This window comes from Podarcis melisellensis, assembly GCF_964234715.1.
Source record: "Podarcis melisellensis genome assembly, chromosome: 5".
In the NCBI taxonomy this organism is placed as follows: Eukaryota; Metazoa; Chordata; class Lepidosauria; order Squamata; family Lacertidae; genus Podarcis; species Podarcis melisellensis.
In genome coordinates, this window is record NC_138537.1 from 96742580 (window position 1) to 96763384 (window position 20805).

Consider the following 20805-nt stretch of genomic DNA (forward strand, 5'->3'; position numbering starts at 1 on the left):
AAGGCATTTCCAAAGCGCCTCTTCCTCTCTCTCCCCGGCACCGAGATGGGCGCGCCCCTTGCTCCCTCCTCCGCCTCCCGCCCGCCCCGTGGGCCGCTCCCTCGCTTCCTTTCCCACAACCCTTTCGCTTTCTCCAAATAGCGAGGTCAGCGGAGGAAACAGCAGCAGCAGCAGACGCAGGTACGGGTTCTAACGCCTTTGCAAGCGCTTGCTCCAGCCGATGCGCACTGAGGACTAGCAGCGTGGGCAGCTGCCTAGGACCTGTAGAGCTGGAAGGGATCCCCCGGTCATCTAGTCCAACCCCCCTGCAATGCACGAACCCGCCACGTGGGGTTCGAACCCGCGACCTTGAGATTTAAGAGTTTCAAGGTCTCCCGACTGAGCCGTCCCGAACCTCTGCTTAAAAACCTCCAGGATCACGGGAAAGGGGGAAAGTCCATATAGAGGCAAAGGCACGAGGAGGTTGTGCCTAACTTGGGAAGGGCGTTACCCACAGCCTGCGAGGAAGGCAGGGGCTCCGCCGAGTCGGGCGCGTCTCCCCGATGGTCCTCCTGTTGCCAGAGATCTGGTTACCTGGCTGCCCTGAGCAGGTAACGTAGTAACCGCCGAAAGGGCGGCGTGAAATCCCGGCAGCGCATCTCCCGCGGCCCATCTAGGCGAGCAAGTTTGTAGAAGTCAGCCTGGAGAGATGCCGCCTGGTCTCCTCAGCCGCCAGCATAGAAACTAAATAGGAGAAAGCAAACCCCACAACTTGCTGCAGAGGATGGGTTGGGGTGCTACCCCGGCTCCCCCCCTTCCAGGCTTCTCCTAAAGAGCAGGGGGTCCTCTAGCACCTTGTATTGTCTAGATAAATCTCTTCCATCCCCTCCTGGAGACTTGGAACAATTTGCCCAATGCCTTGATAAACCACAGCAATTGCCTAAAGAGCTGTATTTATAACTTGTTCAGAGTTTTTTTAGGGGGTGGGGGCAGTTACAGGAAAACAGCCCCCATCACCAGCCAGTTCATCCAAAACTAACTGCCTAGCACCCACGATTTAAATGAGCTACGGTCATTGGGGTTGAATCCATTGCATATTAGGGCTGTTTGGTGATGTCTGCCTTTTCTTGAAAAGTTCCAGTTACAGATAGGTAGCCGTGTTGGTCTGCCATAGTCAAAACAAAAAAAATTCCTTCCAGTAGCACCTTAAAGACCAACTAAGTTAGTTCTTGGTATGAGCTTTCGTGTGCATGCGTGTATCTGAAGAAGTGTGCATGCACACGAAAGCTCATACCAAGAACTAACTTAGTTGGTCTTTAAGGTGCTACTGGAAGGAATTTTTTTTGTTTTTTCTTGAAAAGTTAACCTTGCTTTGGGATCTTCTACAATTCCACACCGGCTCAGAGCATTCAACAGGAGAGAAGCAACTTTATAAATCTGCCTCTGTTGCTGCCTTTTTAAGGCCAGGGCTCTAGAGGCCTTCATAAAAAAAGGTAAAGGGACCCCTGACCGTGTTAATTCACTGGATGATTTCATTCAACACTTTGTTTCAGCAGTTGAATTTCTGCATGCCGTTCAGCTTTAAAAGACTCTACCTTCACAACTAGGAGTCGGTACTTGGCTATATCAAAGCAAGTTTGCAAGCAGGAGTTGTAGGGGTTAAGTGTCTAAAGAAAGCAGAAATCTGACTGGTAGAACAGGTGCTGATTCTGACATGCTTAACTCCCACACTAGCCTGAAGCAGTTTTAAAAAAATTGAATGGAGTAGCATGGATTTCAGTCATGATTTGCATTGGAGACTGAAAGTTATGACTGCCTGAATTTAATTTACAGGAGATTAAATGTTTTGTGATTATCGTTCTGTAGCAACATGTTTTACCATCCTTTGGCAAATCTCCATGAAGTGCTTTTTAGGGATGTCACCCTCTTCGGCCACCACGCCTGGCCCTGCTCTTGTCCCTTGGCCAGCATGGAATTCAGCAGAGAAAGCTTTTCTTGGCCTGCAGAAAAAGTGCTGAGAAAAATTCACATGTAAAATGTGGAGCTGCTATTACAGGCCAGAAATAAAAGGATGAAATCTGTTCACTTGCCTCCTTTTGTTTCTGGTCTTGCCTTTGAGCCCTTAGCCTAACTTTCTTCCAGTTAAATTGTTGGTTGTTGCAGAAGTACTGGGGCTAAAGGATTAATAGGGCAAAGACCAAAATATCCTCCCTTATCTGATGAACAGTTAGAACACAGAAATGAATAAAAACAAATGTGAGGACACAAGGGACCAGAAAATGAAGTAATTTATCCTAACTCAGCAGAGTAGAGCTAAGGGGAGAGCATGCAGTTTTCACTTCCTCAGGTCAATTGTTGTTGTTGTTAGAATTTATATACCGCCCTATACCTGGAGGTCTCAGGGCAGTTCACAGAGTCTCAGTGACCTTCTTATTGCAGCATGCTGGCTGGGGGTGGGGTGGGGTGGGGGCACTTCACTTGTTAATTTCTAGCCTGCCAAGCGGCTGTTAAAGGCACATTCTTTTGGGGTGGATTCTTAGTCCAGAATGAATTTCCCAACCTGTATAGACTTTCTTTGCTCCTGGATTGGTTAAAGCGTAGCAATTAACCCCTACTATGTCCAGTGAGTGATTCTTATCCAAATTAAGCAGATTCACTGAAATAAATGGATTTGGGTTGCTTGTCAATTGATTTCAGCCGGTCCACTTTGCAAATGAGCAACTTTGGGTGGTGCTGATACTTGGGGTGGGGGCTTTTTATTATACCCATTTTCTTCCCTAGCCCCACTTGAGCTAGCTATTACAAAACAGAGTGAATGAGTAAAATGGCTGCAGTTCAGCCACAACCATTACATGGAGAGATTACATAAAAAGGGTGATAAGTTTTGCAAACATTATGAAACAAGTCCGATTTCACAGGACAACTTGATATGAGTGGAAAGGTCTCTACTTGTTTAACTGATCACGTCTCTTACTTTTGAAGCCACTTTTTTCCTGTTAGGCTTGTTGTAGAAGCAATGTAATAACTTACACAACCTCTGCCCTGTTTTACTAAATGTATTATGTAGAGAGTTCAAATTACACTGAAGAGAGGAGGTTGGGCGTTTTCCTTTAGCACATTTGCCTCCAGTAGGGAATTAATTCTCATTCCCGTGGTTGGCAGAGTCAATATCTTTAAAAACATCTGGCCCTGATGTTCCTGTGCTTTTCATAGTGAACCTGGATATAGAGAAATGAAACAATCAACATTTTTTCCTGGCATGGAGATAACATGATGGGAAGCATTTACCTTTAGCATGTTGGTTCACTGCTGGTGTTGTAATAAAAAGAAAGCCTAATTATTTGCACAGACAATTTATTGACTATGGCAGGAAGGATATCCTAGTGAGGTACAGTGGAATCCTTACCATGTCAACTCGGAAGTATGTCCCATTGAATTCAATGGGGCTTCCTTCCAGGCAGGTGGGGTTAGGATAGCTGCCATAGAGCATGTCCAGAAATTCATGTTCATAAAACAGGCAGGTGGAGTATATGTGAACTCTGAGCTTCTTTTACCTTGCTGCACCCAAAAAGAGACTTTTCTAAGTATGCTAAGCAACAGTTAGAACAATTAATTGAAACAAGTTATACGGGTTTCTGTAACACCTTCCTGTGTCTGATGCTGTTTATAAGGCTTGGCCTCTTCGCAGGTAATGCTTCCATTACCATATTTGCTGGAATACTTTTCTCCTAGGAAAGTTGCAACTTCACCCTCTTCTTTCCACCTACCGTATTTTTCGCTCTATAAGACACACCAGACCACAAGACGCACCTAGTGTTCGGAGGAGGAAAACAAGAAAAAAAAAATTCTGAATCTCAGAAGCCAGAACAGCAAGAGGGATTGCTGCGCAGTGAAAGCAGCAATCCCTCTTGCTGTTCTGGCTTCTGGGATAGCTGCACAGCCTGCATTCACTCCATAAGACGCACACACATTTCCCCTTACTTTTTAGGAGGGAAAAAGTGAGTTATAGAGCAAAAAATACGGTAAATCTAATTGAATCCCATTTGCACTTTTAAAAATGCTGAATTGCACACGCACGCACACAGATTGGGTAACCACAGACAGCTCAAGGGGAGAGTAATTTTTGTTGTTGTTTAGTCGTTTAGTCGTGTCCGACTCTTCGTGACCCCCTGGACCAGAGCACGCCAGGCACTTCTGTCTTCCACTGCCTCCCGCAGTTTGGTCAGACTCATGTTTGTAGCTTTGAAAACACTGTCCAACCATCTCGTCCTCTGTCATCCCCTTCTCCTTGTGGCCTCCATCTTTCCCAACATCAGGGTCTTTTCCAGGGAGTCTTCTCTTCTCATGAGATGGCCAAAGTCTTGGAGCCTCAGCTTCAGGATCTGTCCTTCCAATGAGCACTCAGGGCTGCTCTATTCTGCCACACCTGGAATTCTGTGTCCGGTTCATGGGTGCTTTAGTTGAGATTCCTGCATTGCAGGGGGTTGGACTAGATGACCCTAGAGGTCCCGTCCAACTCTACGATTCTACATGTTTGGGTAAGGACTCACCAGTCAAACACTACAGAGTTTTTTGTATGAACTGAAAACACGCCGCACTGTTCAATAGAATCAGTTCCCCACCTTCAGTCTTTGGAAACCAGTTGAGGCGGCCAGTTTGTTGCTGCAGCAGGGCAGCAACCCTTCCTTGCTTTTGAACCCTCAGCCACCGGCACGCAAAGGCATATAGGCCCAACTATCAGCTTTTCTGCACTGCTAGTATTTTGTTGGTATTTGTGAAACTGCACTTTGCAAAGTCAACTCTCACCCAGTTTGCCTATTTGTTTCAGAAATGGAAGCGCTCCCCTCATGGGCTCCTGCTGTTGCTTTCACACTCTTGCCAAACGCCGGAAGCATCTGGGGAGCTAGGATTGTCAAGAAAGAACTGCCTACGTGGTACGAATCACTGGAGAAGCCCTCTTGGCGCCCCCCCAACTGGGTTTTCCCACCTGTCTGGGGAGCATTATATTCGTCAATGGGGTATGTAGTCTTATTTTTACAATATAGCTGTTTAAGGCCTTTAAAAATATGTACACTAAGAAATCTGAACTTGCCTAAGTAAATCCCATCAAGCTCTCTTCTGGTTTTGGATATCTGCAGGGAATATGCCCATATTTTACCCTATGGGCTAGAAAACTTGCTTATTAAAAAGAAAATGAAAGTAGAGATTCTTAGGAACATGAAGTTTGAGAATTTTCATGCTCCTTAAGATTGTGGCAAAAGTTCATTTCCAGGTTTTTTTTAGCACTTGCACAGAGATGTAAAGTTTTGATGTCTGCAGTCTAGAACTTAAGGGCACAGGCTGAGGTATGTATCACTTGGTACTAGGCCTATAAATATAGGTAAAGGTAAAGGTACCCTTGCCCGTACGGGCCAGCTATGTCCGACTCTAGGGTTGTGCGCCCATCTCGCTTAAGAGGCCGGGGGCCAGCGCTGTCCGCAGACACTTCCAGGTCATGTGGCCAGCAGCGCACAGAAACGCCATTTACCTTCCCGCTAGTAAGCGGTCCCTATTTATCTACTTGCACCCGGGGGTGCTTTCGAACTGCTAGGTTGGCAGGCGCTGGGACCGAGCAACGGGAGCCAGTGGCGTAGCGTGGGGGGTGCAGGGGGGGCCGGCCGCACCGGGTGCAACATCTGGGGTTAGGGTGCGCAAATCCACGGGTTAGGGGGTGCAAATTACTTGCCTTGCCCCGGGTGCTGACAACCCACGTTACGCCACTGACGGGAGCGCACCCCTCTGCGGGGATTCGAACAGCAAGTCCTAGGCGCTGAGGTTTTACCCACAGTGCCACACACATATATATATACTGGGACGTGGGTGGCGCTGTGGGTTAAAGCCTCAGCGCCTAGGGCTTGCCGATCGAAAGGTCGGCGGTTCGAATCTCCGCGGTGGGGTGCGCTCCCGTCTTTCGGTCCCAGCGCCTGCCCACCTAGCAGTTTGAAAGCACCTCCGGGTGCAAGTAGATAAATAGGGACCGCTTACTAGCGGGAAGGTAAACGGCGTTTCCGTGTGCAGCTCTGGCTCGCCAGAGCAGCGATGTCACGCTGGCCACGTGACCCGGAAGTGTCTCCGGACAGCGCTGGCCCCTGGCCTCTTAAGTGAGATGGGCGCACAACCCCAGAGTCTGTCAAGACTGGCCCGTACGGGCAGGGGTACCTTTACCTTTTTTATATATATATATATATATAATAAATATATAAATATAAATATACGTACTTACAAATAATGGTGGAGCATGCACATTTGCTAGTACAAATGCTGGGGTAGGTGCAGTAGCCCTGTATGACGCTGCCTTATGCCGAGTGCGGCCATTGCTCCAGGTGAGGTGCATCAGTATTTGTGTTCACTGACTGCTTTCAAACAGGTCTTTTCCAGCTATACTTGGAAATGCCAGGGATCAAACCTGGGTCCTTTTGCATGCAAAACCTGTGCTCTCCTGCTGACAGATGGGCCCTTCCTCCAATGCCACATGACAGTCGTAAGATAACTTAGTGTGGCATCACTGCTTCACCTTCTGACAGCAACCCTGACATTTGCTTGCAAGAAACAGCTTCCTTCGGAGCTGCAGCCATAGTGTGGTTTGCAGCTGAGAACTTGCTTAGGGAATGGCTGTACAGGAAGTTAGGTAGCCTTGTCCCTCGGTATTTGCATACCCAAGCAATCATGATAACAATGTTATTTTTGCACCCTGCCCATTTGACTGGGTTGCCTATTAAAAGCAGGGATTTGAAACCCTGCCACTGGGACCTAGCTAGCAGGACAGGGAGTTGATCCCATCTGTTTTGAACAGGTTGTTTCTGCAAAGTGTTTTCCACATTGTTCAGTGCCACCTGGTGGAAGAGAATGCAAAAGCTAGTTTTCACAAGCTAAGTTTACACATCATCTTCTTTGGCAATCACTCATAGCTGAGTAAGATTGTCTTCCATAAACATGGTTTTAACAATGAGTCCGTAAGTGACTGTGGAGGCCAATTCTGGATCCACGTGTCCTTCCACAGTGGGGACATTGGTTTCAGGGCAGGAGTTGATCACGATGTGGATTTGCCAAGCGTGCCTTCCTCCTAGCATGTTTCTCCCTTGTGTCCTGAGTTCAAGTGTCTTCAAAGTCCATGACTCCTTTGGTAAAGGCTGTTCTCCAACTGGAGCGCTCACAGACAAGTGTTTCCAAATTGTTGGTGTTTATACAACATTTTTAAAAATTTGCCTTAAGACAGTCTTTAAACCTCTTTTGTTGTCCACCCGCATTACGCTTTCCATTTTTAAGTTCAGAATAGAGTAGTTGCTTTGGAAGACGATCATCAGGCATCTGCACAACATGACCAACGAAGTTGTTGTTAAAGAATCATGTGCCAAATGTCGCATGTAATTGCACACTACATTTAAATGTAAAGGAACAGCCCTGCTGCTTGAACCACCTCATCTTTTAATGTATTCACATTTATTTATTACTTCTCACATATGCAATATAGTCCACCCTTCCTCTAAGAAACTCTTTTTTACCCTTATCAGAGGAGCCTGGCTGCAAATGTCACTGAGCAGGCTTAAGGGCAGAGTAGGAATTGGAGCTTTGGTCTCCTGATTTATGCCAACTGTCTTCACACTCTAATAAGCAAGACCTCCTGTGATGGTTCAGAATTTATCTGGTTAAATTCCCCTGGTGTGTGTCACCTGCTAACGTCAGCTTACAGCTGGGCGGAGACAGAAGCTTTTGGAAGCTAAGAAGGAGGAGTTTTTCCCTGTACTTTCACTTCCCTCTGTGTATCTGAGAGGGAGACATGTTTGCAGCAATGGCTGCCTGCAGTGACGGACCTTTGATGCTGTAATGTTTTAATAAAGAGCTGTATATAGGCACACCTGTCTATGTATACTTGCTTGGAGAAGTAAGGCTGCTTTACACGCTGCGTGTTTCTACTCTGCTAAAAGCCGTGACTGAGAGAAGACAGCAGGGCTCCTTGGGAGTTATTGCGCAGCTCTGGAGGAAGCGTGCCGGACCCGCTGTAAGTGATTGATGCGGATCGTAAAGCTGTCTGAGCTACGGCTCCTTCGGTCTAGCCCAGAGATCGATTTCCCCAGAGGTTATGGAGTGTCAGAAAACGCTCGTAAAGCAGTCGGTGTGAGCTCCAGGAACGCTTTGAAGTCAGCGTGGGTGCTGGAGAGCAAGAATGATTGATTGCCTGCTTTCGGAGAGGCAATGGTGGCTGCAGAGACTGAGCTAAAAAGCAGCTAAAAAGCTGAGAAATAGCTGGAAGCTGAGACGCAGCTAGAAATCGTTTTTCCACGGAAGCAAGAGCCAAGAGAGACGGCTGCTTCGGACGCCCAGCTGGTACTGAGTTCTGAGTAAGTACAGCTTGAGGGGCCCCACGGGAAAACGGGAGAAGATGGCCAAATGCCAGAATATACCGCTGGAAATGCTCACTCTAAAGAGTTGGGCAACGTGGTCCAGACAAATAAGGGGATGGTTCTTGGTCGAAGGGCTCTGGGAAGCAAGTCAATGGGAGCCAAAATCATCACCCCTTGGCCGGCCAGCAGCTGGAGCAGGAGATGCAAGCTGTGGGGCTGTGTTGGCTGAAAATAGCCAGAGGCTGCAAGAGCTAGAGATGCTCAAAGCATGCGTTGATGCATCACTGAGGCCTCATTTGGAGGGCGTAACGACAGCGTGGGCTGCCTGGAATTTGCTGAAGGGCTTGTGTGAGGCGTCAGCGAAAGGCCAAAGCCCTGGAGGAAGCCCTGGGGGGGCTGAAGGATGCCCAGAAAGCCCAATGGGGGCTGAGACAGTGTTGGGGAGCTGTTGTAATGCTTCTACACGTCTGTGTGATGGACTGAGTCCTGGAGACGCTGGGCTGGCAGGCCCTGTTCCCGATGTCTTAGCCTCTAGGAGCGCTAGTGAGCAGATCGGGGGGGCGAAGAGTTCCAAAGGCGAGTTTAAAGAACTTTCCCTTTGTGCTGAAGCAGAGAGGAGCTTCAGGGGGGGGGCCACGCTGGTGGAAGGCACCGTTCCAGAAGGAGGAAGGCCAGGCCAGCTGGGAGGAGCCCCGGGCAGTGTTTTTCCACTGGAGTTCAACGTCGGCGTGGCAGTTGCCCCCACCGGAGCAGAGAGCCGATGCAGGATGTTTTCAAAGTTTTTTCCCATGGGAATCAGGCAGGTTTCCATGGCAACAGGCCTGGGAAGACAGGCAGGCGTGGAGCTGAGCCAGGTGGTCATGGTAAACAACAGGAAGAGTCTTATCAGGTTTCTGCGAATTTGGCGGTGTTTGAAGACGGCGGAGTGGAAAATTTCCAGCTCAGCCTTGTAATCGACTCTGCAGCTAACCGCAACATGGTTCCAGAGACCCCTGCAGTCGAGAGGTGGAATTGCACAGCAGTTCCGAAGGGGCGAACTATTAAGTTCGCGAATGGACAGAAAACTAGAGTTCACAAATGTGCTAATGTCTATCTTTCTGTCTTACAGGAGACGGTGGATTTTTGTATTGTTCCAGAGATTCAGCACTGTTTGCTATCTGTGCCTTATTTGTTGAGTAAGGGGTTCAAAGTTTGTTTTGAAAATGATGTCTGCACAATCTCCAGAGAAGGGAGGTTACTGGCCAAAGTGCGGAAGGGACAGAATGATCTTTTCATTCTTAAAACGTCTCTTGGAGGTGAGGGGAAGGTTGAGAAAGCACAAGCGTTGCGTGCTACAGTTCCCAACCAACGTGCTACAATTCCCGCTCATAATGTTACATGTGCATGCGTATGGCATCAGAGAACAATTCATGGGTCGGTAGAGGACTTGCAGACTCTGCCCGAGGTTGCCACGGGGTGTAGGATTCAAAATTGTGGAAGTGCCATTGATTGTGACACTTGCAAGCAGACAAAGGTGAGAGGGTGCAGTTACCCAAAGGTGGAACGTGTGGCCACTAAACCTTTTGAGCTGGTACACATAGATTTGGCCGATCCTGTCAAGGAACCAAGTCTGGGAGGGGCCAGGTTTCTCCTAACGTTTTTGGATAATTTTTCGCAGAGTTCCTGGGCTCATGGTCTCAAATCCAGGGAGGATGCAGCACAGCTGATCAAGAGCTGGATTGAGGGGGTGGAACAGAGGTTCTCCACCAGGGTTCAAGAGATCATCAGTGACAGAAATGCTGAGTACACTGGTTCTGCGTTGCAGAAGTTCTTGCAGAAGAGAGGGATACGCCACACAGTTAATTCACCCCAGCAAGGGGGGGGGCAGAGCTGAGGAGTGAGGCTCTGGTTAAGGCTGCACAGGTGATGCTGAAAGAAGCCAGGTTGCCTCCTGAGTTTTGGTTGGAGGCTACTAGGGCTATGTCATTCACCTGGAATCGTGTCTATAATTCACTGGTAGGTGACACACCGTTTTCTTTGTTAAATGGCCGCAAACCCCAGGTTCACTTTCTGCGGACTTTTGGGACTCCTGCGCTTGTCGCTTTGCCTAAGGCTTTGCAAGGGCCAGATGGAGCCAAAGTCCAGAAAATGATCTTCTGTGGGTATGAGCCAGATGCCCGTGCATGGCGTTTTGCTTACCCGTCAGGTGATCAGAGTAAGGTGCTGATCAGTAAACACGCTGAGTTCTTAGAGGAGGGTGTAAAGTCAAAGACTCCTGTCAGTCGTGATGTTCTCTCAGATTGTCTCTCTGACCCAGAAGACAGTTCTGATGAGGCAGAGGAAGAAGGGGCTGAGGCTGCTGATGACGACCAGGTCACTGACCAGGGTCAAGAGCAGGATGTGGCATCTCCACAAGTTGTTAAGAGACTGCCCAAGAGTCAGCCTAGTTCTCCTGTGAGTGTAATGGAGAGGATTCGAAGACGCTTTAAGTCAGAGGGAGAGTTCCATGATGCAGAGGATACACCTGCCAATCAAAGTGAGTCAGGGGGAACACCTGAGTTTGTGCCTAGGAGGTCCAGTCGCACAACGAAAGGTATCCCACCAGAGAGGTATCAGGCCACAGGTGCGTGGGTAAGTTTCGCACAGTGCGATTCTGAGAGTTGTGAGGTGGTTCCACAAATGCCAAACAGGTTTGCCAAGGGAGGGCACAAGGCATTGGGGAAGGGATCGATCTCACAAGGTGTTACTGAAGATGTTGCACAGGTATCACGCAGGGACACAAGGGGGGGTGTGATGGTTCAGAATTTATCTGGTTAAATTCCCCTGGTGTGTGTCACCTGCTAACGTCAGCTTACAGCTGGGCGGAGACAGAAGCTTTTGGAAGCTAAGAAGGAGGAGTTTTTCCCTGTACTTTCACTTCCCTCTGTGTATCTGAGAGGGAGACATGTTTGCAGCAATGGCTGCCTGCAGTGACGGACCTTTGATGCTGTAATGTTTTAATAAAGAGCTGTATATAGGCACACCTGTCTATGTATACTTGCTTGGAGAAGTAAGGCTGCTTTACACGCTGCGTGTTTCTACTCTGCTAAAAGCCGTGACTGAGAGAAGACAGCAGGGCTCCTTGGGAGTTATTGCGCAGCTCTGGAGGAAGCGTGCCGGACCCGCTGTAAGTGATTGATGCGGATCGTAAAGCTGTCTGAGCTACGGCTCCTTCGGTCTAGCCCAGAGATCGATTTCCCCAGACCTCCTTGGTTGCGACACTCCCAGTAACGGAATTTCTATTCTCAAAGAGACAGCCAGATGCCTGATGGTTCCTGTCCTTTAGGAGGCAGGTTTGGGTGACAGGACATTTTGTTCCGAAAGGCCGTTGGGCAAAGGACCGAAAGTTTAATAGTTGCATTTCATTTTAGTTAGTTTTAATCTACTTTTTAAGATTATAAACTGTTTTATTCCAGTTCTAATTCTTGTATTTATCAATTTGTTGAAATGTTTTGGAAAGCTAGCAAATTATGGTTAATAATGGAAGTTTGGGATACATACATAGTTATGAAAAACATGGTGATATTAACAATTGTGATGAGTATTCAACTGATTTTTGGGGTGGGGTGGGTTATTTAGGATTATCGTTAACAGGTTTGTAAAATTTTATGCACTTAATAGTTACAGTAACACTGTGCAATATATAGACATTTGTGGCTTTGTAGAGAAGGATAAGGAGACTTCAGTGTTCTCTAAAGGGTCAGAAACCCTGGCAAGGTATGCAAGTATTAGCGTCTCATGACTTTTGCATTATTCTCAGTATGGAGTTTAGGATTTCTGTTAAAGTCCTCACGCACCCAGTCCATTTTCTGACAAATGACATTTCCCATTCTTTCAGATATGGTTCTTACCTCGTGTGGAGGGAATTGGGAGGCTTCAACGAAAAATCCCTGGTTCCCCTTGGGCTGTATGCAGGAAACCTGGCATTAAATTGGTCATGGGTCCCCATATTCTTCGGAAAGCACCAAACAGGCTGGGTAAGTGGGGCAATGCTCTGTGTCAGTCCATGCCCTTGTGGCTTAGAGCAGTGGTTTGCCAGCTTTCTGCCTTAAGGGAATTCTTTCAGCAATAAATTACCCGCTGGGAAACTTGTATGTGTTGTAGAGTTGTCAGAGGAATGCTTATTTGTTTTTAATTAATTTCAAAGCATTTTTAACTGCTTAATATTTATAAATCGCGAACCAGTATACAAAAATACAACCCAAAGCGATGCAGACTGGGGAAAGATGGCCGCCGAACTAGCTGCAGAGTTCTGGAGGTTATCTGAGGCAAGTTCTTAAATTTGCTTTTTAAATAGGCTCGACACCGAGCCAACCTTTGAAACCCCTTTTATAATATATTATAACTCCTCCAGAGTTTTTTAAATAGTTTTAATAGTTCTTTTAGCTTGTTGCTTCTAAAAAAAAAAAGCCCTTCTTGTTACCTTGTTATCTTAATGTCCGGAGGGTTTACTCCCCACGCTGCCACTCTCCTCAAGTCCGACCGACATTAAGGAAATCGGGTGGCAGCTGATTTATTGCCAACTCCGTGTTATGCTCTGAACTATAAGCTATCAAATTACAAACAGCTATCCCAAATCTTGCCTCAATTTGGACCTTAGTCTACAGCTGGGTGGAGTTCCCGACTTCCTAAGAGACATAGTTTTTGAAATAGGAGGAATAACCTCTGATTGGTAACAAAGATTTACAAATGGTACTTACTAGAAAGAAACGTAGGGACCTGGGGATAGTGACAAGCCCATTGTTCCAGGAGTGCTATTAGAAACAGAGTAAAATCACGCAATACTTTTCACATACAAGGGACAACGAGAATGGAAATGGAAATGAGCAAAAGATGGCTGAGATGGTTGAGTTGAAGCAGGACGAGGCCCTTCTTTTTCCCTCTGCTGCTCAAGATCACTCAACCTTCTCTAGAGGAATACAGGACTCGGAGAATAACAACCAAAATAGAAATACAATGAGCCTGGCCCATGAAATAGTCTTGGCTGAGATATTATCTTCAGAGTTACAGGAAGAAACCCGAAACTCCCAGAAATCCCAGACTTCATCTATGGGCTCCCAGACGGAAAACAATGACTGCTATCCTCAGGACTGGCTGCTCTCTATAAATCTGGATCTGGCAGCTATGAAAAAATATTTAACAATAACAAATGGGCTGCTCCTGACACTAGTGGAAAATTATCCCCTCCAAGCTAAAGGCTCAGAATTTCATGGTGCTGATCCACCAACCACCCCTCAAGAGCCAGAATATACAAAGCAACCAGCAAGTGCACACAAGGAACATCAGCGGAAAATCACTTACACCAAGGAAAGGACATAGGGTTGTATGTCTCTGTCCCCAAAACCGAATTTCCTATCGAAGTACATCAAAAGAAGCGAGGTATCAGTAAGAGATCCCATAAGAAGAAAGCTGAAACTAAAAAGAAAAGTAAGAACATAAAAACTGCAAGGAAATCTGTTATAAACCGACGTGCATGTAAAGTATGTTGGAAAAGACTATATAAGCTGATCCCAACAAAATCAAAAACAAACTCTAACAAACCTGCTATACATGGCAGCAGAGAGAACAACAGTGTGGATCCAGAAAAAAAGATCCAGCTGAAGTCTTTGAAAGAAACACCATTGCTGCCTAACAAAACAAGTGAGGAAACGGAATCACTACCCGGGTGCTCTATGCTGAAATCTCAAGGACCCATAAATATTAAAGAAGACTCATCCCATACCACTGATTATGGCAGATCTCAAGATGAGCCAGTAGCAGGGCAAGATCTGTCCCAGGATAAAGGATGGAAACTGATACTGGCAGATAGGAAGTTAGCTTTTTTAAACTACCCGAAGCCAAAGGGCTTCCTTACACAGGAAGAACGCTCGGTGCATTTTGTGAATACTTTAGATGATATGCTGCCAGGAAAAATAAAATTAAATGACATTACCTCAGTAGATTTCATATTCTACAATGGATACTCTCTGCGAGTGATTGCCTCCTTCAAAGATCAAAACTTGGCTAAATATATATATAGATCAAGACATTTGCTGTTAAAGAAAAGGATAACGGTAACAAGATATTTTGAAAACAGCACATGTTTGAATTTGTTTCCTGATGATCCTACGACAGCTGAGATAAGATTTACTTGTAAACCAAAGGAGGAGAGAGGACACTCAAAAGACAAACTGGAACATACTGAGCAAGGGTCCTTGAAACTAAGACAGGAGATGAGACTGTCTAACGAGGGGACGGATAACTTCTATCCAGAAGAAAAGGCATTAATAAATCAGTTTGGATTGTTGCCTTCCTTGCCCAATCTGAGATCTTGAGAAGATTGGAGACCCTTAGAAATAAGCTAACAGAGATGAATGCTCAGGAAAAAGTAAGAGAGAAAGAACCGGCAACGGACCAATTAAAGAAAGAGAACCTCTCTGAAAAAGCCAAGACAGACCCCATGAATGATTACTCTTATAATACCTCTGCAACTGCAGAGATAAACCTGTTAACAACAGATCTAACACAGTGCGCAAGGGATAAACTACCATCTAAGAAGGAAACCATCCCTATGGCAACCATGAAAGACTACCTTTATAATACCTCTGCAGCTGCAGAGATAAACCTGACAGCAACAGATCTAACACAGTGCGTAAGGGACAGCAACAATCTACCATCTAAGAAGGAAACCATCCCTATGATAACCACAACGCGCTCTTGGACCAGCATGAGATACCTGGATGAGGATGAACTTGGTATCAGTCAAATAGAACACCTCAAGGTAGATTCGCCAAAAAAAGGAGTACTGATCACTAATGTTAGCACGCTGCACCCTTCAATTGATTCCATTGAGTACCTGGGCGATAATACATCTATGGACATTGCCAAAATGAACGAAATTCAACCAATAGATAAAAAGATAGGCCCTAAAAATCTTTCAAAGGCAAATTGACTAAGATCAACTTTTGGCAAGACAACGTGCAACCTTGCCTTGCTAACTTGGAATATTGCAGGTTGGCAAAAGAGGGTTTCTGACCAATCCTTTGCTAAATATATCCAGAGACATGACATCGTGTTTCTCCAGGAGACCTGGAGCACAAGTGAAGTGGAGTTAAATGGCTTTTCTGCGTTCTCCCTCCCAGGTCTTTTAAGTACTAGAGGGGGGCGAGTTAAAGGTGGGTTAGTTACTTTAATCTCAACAAGGCTAAGGGCCATATTTAAAAAACTAGACCCACTAGACCATCTGGCCACAGCTGTACAAGTACAGTGGAGAACCCACAGCTTGCTGCTGATTAACGTATACCTACCCCCACAAAGAGAGAAAAGACTGATAAGAAATACTTGGGCTCAGTTAGAACAGTATCTTGACAAACTATCAAATCAATTTCCTGATGCCTCTGTAGTGGTGGCAGGCGACCTAAATGCCAGAACTGGACAATCTGATGAGGCTTTGTATGCCCATTTCCATGAAACAGCCCCCATTATAGAGGAAGCCCACTCAATACCAGCTAGAATCTCAAAGGATAAAGGCTGCAATTATGCCGGCTTATGCCTATTACACTTGGTCAACAAGTTGGACTTGGTTATACTAAATGGCCGTACAGAGGGGGAGAAGGTCGGAGAATTCACATTTATATCTAACAATGGCGCCTCCACAATTGATTATATAATCGTGTCGTATGATCTTCAAAACAAAGTTCTGGAATGCAAAGTGGAGGAGCGCTTAGACAGTGACCATCTGCCATTAAGTGCACTCGTAGCTGCGGGAAAGGATTTATCCTGCGCTGAGAAAATCGAACATTCGAGCCCTACAGCTTTGGAGCTCAGATATTCTCGTATCAGATGGACAGATGAACTGCATAAGGAAATTTCAAGTAGGCTATGCTCAAAGGAATTCCTCACTAAGAGAGAAAACCTTATAACTTCCTCAAGCCATGAATTAAAGATAAATTTATTTCAGGAGTTAATTTCACTCCTTCAAGATTCCCTGAAGGAAAAAAGGAACAGGTCAAGTAGGCAATCCTCAGTATATAAAAACTCCAAACCCTGGTTTGATCAAGAATGTCAGGACATGAAGCTAAACTTACTGAAAAAATACAAGAATTATAGATCTGCCAATTTACCCCAACTCCCCACGGTCTGGTTTGAAGATAAACGAAATTATAAAATCTTGATCAAAAACAAAAAACTCCTGGCACAGAAAAGAGAATGGAAATGCCTAATAGATGCATCCAGAGAGAGAGACTCGGCCACCTTCTGGAGACTGGTAGCAAATGGAGTGCGATCTACCTCCTCAGAAGTGGAGTACACTATACCTGCAGGGACTTGGGAGGCATTTTTCCAATCTTCATATTCAGCTCTGCCTTTGACACAGCCACTAATACAGTGTGCGGCAGGTGATGAGTGGCCTCCGGTGTCGGTTGCGGAGATCAGGAGGCTTATTCAGGCACTCAAACACAGAAAAGCCCCGGGAGCAGATAATATCTCTCCTGAGCTTCTCAAAGCCAATATTGACTGGTGGGCCCCAGTCCTTGCCACCCTATTCACCAGCATAGACCAAACAGCAATAATACCAGAGGACTGGGGATTGGCAATCATCGTTCCCATATTCAAGAAAGGCTGTAAACTTGATCCAGCCAATTACAGACCAATCAGTCTCTTAAGCATCATTAGCAAACTTTATGCAACTCACTTACGTGAAAAGTTTGCGGACTGGCTGGAACAGGAGCACATCCTAAAGGAAGCCCAGGCTGGTTTCAGGGCACATAGATCAACTCTAGACCAAGGACTGGTATTGCAACATCTAGTGGAGAAATACACCTCAAAGAAAGGAGGCTCCCTCTATGTAGCCTTTATAGATTTCAAATCAGCTTTCGATTTGATACCCCGGCACAGACTTTGGGAAAAATTAAATGCCACAAACATCGATAGACGTCTTTTGCTTCTTATCCGTAGACTACATGAAAATACTCGGATCCGTGTTAGATGCGACCGTTATGGGAACCTATCAAAGGAAATCCAAAGTTTCCATGGTGTCAAGCAAGGCTGTGTTCTTGCCCCTATTCTATTTAACTTCTATATAAACTCCTTAGTCGGAAAGATGGAGGAAGCAAGTACTCATCCCCCAAACCTAAATAATATACCAATTCCAGTCCTTTTGTACGCAGATGATGCGGCACTTATTTCCTTCTCTTGTGTGGGTCTAAGAAAACTTTTACGAGCTCTTACAGAGTATTGCGAAGCTGAACACCTAATAATAAACTACACTAAATCAAAAATTATGGTGTTCTCCAAGAGAAAACTCCGACATAAATGGAAAATTAATAACCAACCTATTGAGCAAGTAATATCTTTTAGATATCTTGGAATAATTTTTGATGAGAAGGGATCTTGGTGCCATCAGATTAAGAATTCCATTGTAAATGCGCAAAGATCTTCCAGAGCTATCATAAGATTCTTTTACAGAAAAGGAGGTCAATATGTTCCTGCTACCTCCCAGGTCTTTGTTGCAAAAATACTTCCACAATTGATGTATGGCACCCAGATATTTAATTGTCAAAAACTCAAGTCCCTGGAATCTGTACAAACCAAATTTTACCGCTCCCTACTAGGGTTACCTACCTGTGTCTCCAACACAGCCATCAGGCTGGAGGTAGGTCAACTCCCTATTAATGCCAGGATATGGATCCTGAAGATTCACTTCTGGCTAAAACTCATATTTTTCCCAGTGGGAGTGGCTCCATTGACTCTAATAGACCCGTTCCAGTCTAAATGGAGATTGTCGCTTTATGAAAAATTGAAGGGCCTGGGGCTCTCCCCACAAGAACTTATAGCCTCAGGTTTTGAAAAGGCTAAAAGGATGGTGAGCCAGCGAATAGGAGATGTAGAGCTTCAGGACCATATGAGCAAGATAGATAAATATCCAGCTATCCAAGATTATGGAAAAGGGTTTAATCTAACACCATATTTGCTGGATCTACAAATCGCAAAATACAGGCGGGCGTTTACCCTTACCAGATTTGATGTACTGCCATCTGCCTTACTAAAGGGCAGATACGAGGGCACACCCTATGCTGAACGAGTTTGCCCATGTGGTCTGAAAGAGGTGGAAACGGCTTCACATGTGTTGTTACACTGCGACCTTTACGGGGATATTAGGTCACTGTTTATCTCCCCTATCGTTCAGAAATTTCCAGGTCGATCTGAATCTCAGCGGCTGAAAATCCTACTAGGAGATAAAAACCCAGAAGTAACACTGAAAGTGGCCAAATTTTCTGCGGCTGCGATCAAGCGGAGGGCATTAGCTGTAAAAAAGTAAAAGACTTGACCCCTGGACAAGCCCCCCCATTTTTTAAGTCTATACATACACTGTAGTGCATATATGCGTATATATGCGTGTGTGTGTGGGTGTGTGTGCATATGTGTATTGCTTTTATGTATAATTTCACAATTTTTAATTGACACCATTATTCCCTTTGTAAACTATTGTTGTTTTTTATGTTTTTTTCTGGTCTATGACCGTAATAAATTCATTCATTCATTCATTCATTCATTCATTCATTCATTCATTCATAAAACCCAAAGCAGCAATTCAACAATAATGGGGTCCAATTTTATGAGTCATGTGAAGTCTGACCAGAAATCTTTCAGAAGTTGTTGACGGATGATCCTTCATGCATGGCAGAGGGAAGGAGATTGCACTGTGCAGAGTTCCCACAATAAGGACTTGGGAATGCGAGCAATAATGAGCACAGATCATTGTTGGCATGGTCAACCAAAATCCCTGGAGCTTTGGCCATTTGACTTTTTGATTTACAAAAGCCCATGGATATTTGGGTATGTTGCTGTTGAAGGGGTCAAGTACTACGTTGGGTAAATGCCTGTAATCAGCACAAAAACAAGGCAAAGGGGTGTGTGGCTGAAGTTGCAGTTCTTTGTAGCCCTCTCTGCTCTAGGATCCCACCAAGCACTCATTTTAACGACGTCATTCATTTCTTTTTCAGGGGCTGGTGACTATATTGCTCACCACAGGAGCAGCAACAGCTACAACTACTGTCTGGTACCATGTCAACAAAACAGCAGCATATTTGATGTACCCTTATTTAGCCTGGCTAACTTTTGCCTCTGTGCTGAACTATCGTATCTGGAAAGACAATCGCAATAAGAAACACCTGTAACACACATTTTTCCAGGGCTATTTTCTATAAAAAAGAAACATTTTCTAAGTTGGATTCCAGTTCCACCACCCCAGTGCTTAAACCATATGTTGTCTCAGATTTATTGCTTAATAAATCTAATAAACCTCAGTAACGGACCCAGAAATTGTGATTATTAATGTATTTGTAGCCAGGTTGTCCTTATGTCCACGTCCTTAATTTGGGAAACACACATGTATGCCCAATTGCTTGCTCATCACAAGAGAGTCTGCAGTCGGATTATGAGCTGTCTTCATTTGGAAAGCACTGCGTTTGAGGCCACATGCACATTTGACCTGCAGATGCAGCCTTCTGGTAGCCACACGTACTGGTGAACCAGCCCAAATAATAGCGCTGTATAAAAAGTCATGGAATTCTTGAGCTTCAAAGGGTCTGGAAGTTCTTCCTGCTGAGATTTTTATAGCAAAACTATTGACCTTTTCTTTAACTTACCTTTAATAGAAAAATATATTGTGTATTTGAGTCTCTCAGCCTACTTAGGAAACCCTTTGGGCTTCCTAAGAGCTGGGTAGAAACTCTTGATGAGACTTGTTGATGCTATAAACAAAGCAGATACTGGCCAGCCAGCCAGACATGGAAGGAGCCCAACCAAACATTAGAAATGGGAGCATGAATGTAAGAACAGACCGGCTGCTGGATCAGCATCCTGGGAAGCCTGCAAGCATGATGTGAGCATGACAGCACTCTTCCCCCTCCTGCGGTTTCTAGCAACTGGTATTCAGTAGCGGAGGAAGAAGCCATCCATCAGGGATATGAAGCGATCTAATGGCACCTTATCTGGCAAAAAGAGTGCTGGCAGAAATCAGCATTTTAAAACCTGCAGCTCAGTAACAACCAATCCCTTATATTCCCACAGTAAGCGTTCATGCCAGATGTGGCATTTTGCTCATTTTTAGAGATGGACAAGCAAGACCAGAGCATAGCAATTTGTCAAGGGGCTGAGCTGACAGGCAACCTGATTCTGGCCCTACGTAAAACCAGCAAGACAAGACTCAGTTTGGAAGCAAAACTTTTTTACTTTGCTGCCATACTGGAGACCCCACTGCAGGGAAGAAACGCTGTATTACGGGGGGACATTTTATCTGGCTGGAGTTGTTCAGCTGGCAGAAGATGGGCTGTGTTAAGCAAGAGATGGAAGTTGGCTTGCTGCTTTAAAACACATGTACTCCTGTCACAAGGTGAATTCTTAACAAATATTTTTGAACCACCATCCCTGTTGGCGAAAGCAGTGC

At 45.4% G+C, this 20805-nt stretch overlaps 1 protein-coding gene and 1 long non-coding RNA gene across 3 annotated transcripts; one reads left to right on the top strand and one right to left on the bottom strand.

Moving 5' to 3' along the window:
* The first annotated feature begins 80 nt into the window (after window positions 1–80).
* On the top strand, window positions 81–19671 carry TSPO (translocator protein). 2 transcript variants are annotated; one of them, XM_081911912.1, is made up of 4 exons: window positions 81–186; window positions 4808–4997; window positions 12217–12355; window positions 19361–19671. In XM_081911912.1, the coding sequence occupies exons 2-4, from the start codon at window positions 4810–4812 to the stop codon at window positions 19532–19534; spliced, it is 501 nt and encodes a 166-aa protein (XP_081768038.1). In that variant the 5' UTR covers window positions 81–186; window positions 4808–4809; the 3' UTR covers window positions 19535–19671. The 2 variants fall into 2 exon arrangements, with proteins under 2 accessions (XP_081768038.1, XP_081768037.1); XM_081911911.1 differs by having other exon boundaries at window positions 83–180.
* LOC309370302 lies at window positions 6904–12210 on the bottom strand. Its single transcript, XR_014168501.1, has 2 exons — window positions 11584–12210; window positions 6904–7636 (listed from the first exon to the last, which is right to left on the bottom strand). It is a non-coding gene; the product is annotated as an uncharacterized lncRNA (long non-coding RNA).
* Window positions 19672–20805: the final 1134 nt, after the last annotated feature.

Bases quoted from the DNA above. Each gene is read 5' to 3' on its own strand.
- TSPO (XM_081911912.1), top strand. From the start codon at position 4,810: ATGGAAGCGCTCCCCTCATGGGCTCCTGCTGTTGCTTTCACACTCTTG. The intron at 4,998-12,216 runs GTATGTAGTCTT...CCATTCTTTCAG, and splicing joins GCATTATATTCGTCAATGGG to ATATGGTTCTTACCTCGTGT. The intron at 12,356-19,360 runs GTAAGTGGGGCA...TTTCTTTTTCAG, and splicing joins GAAAGCACCAAACAGGCTGG to GGGCTGGTGACTATATTGCT.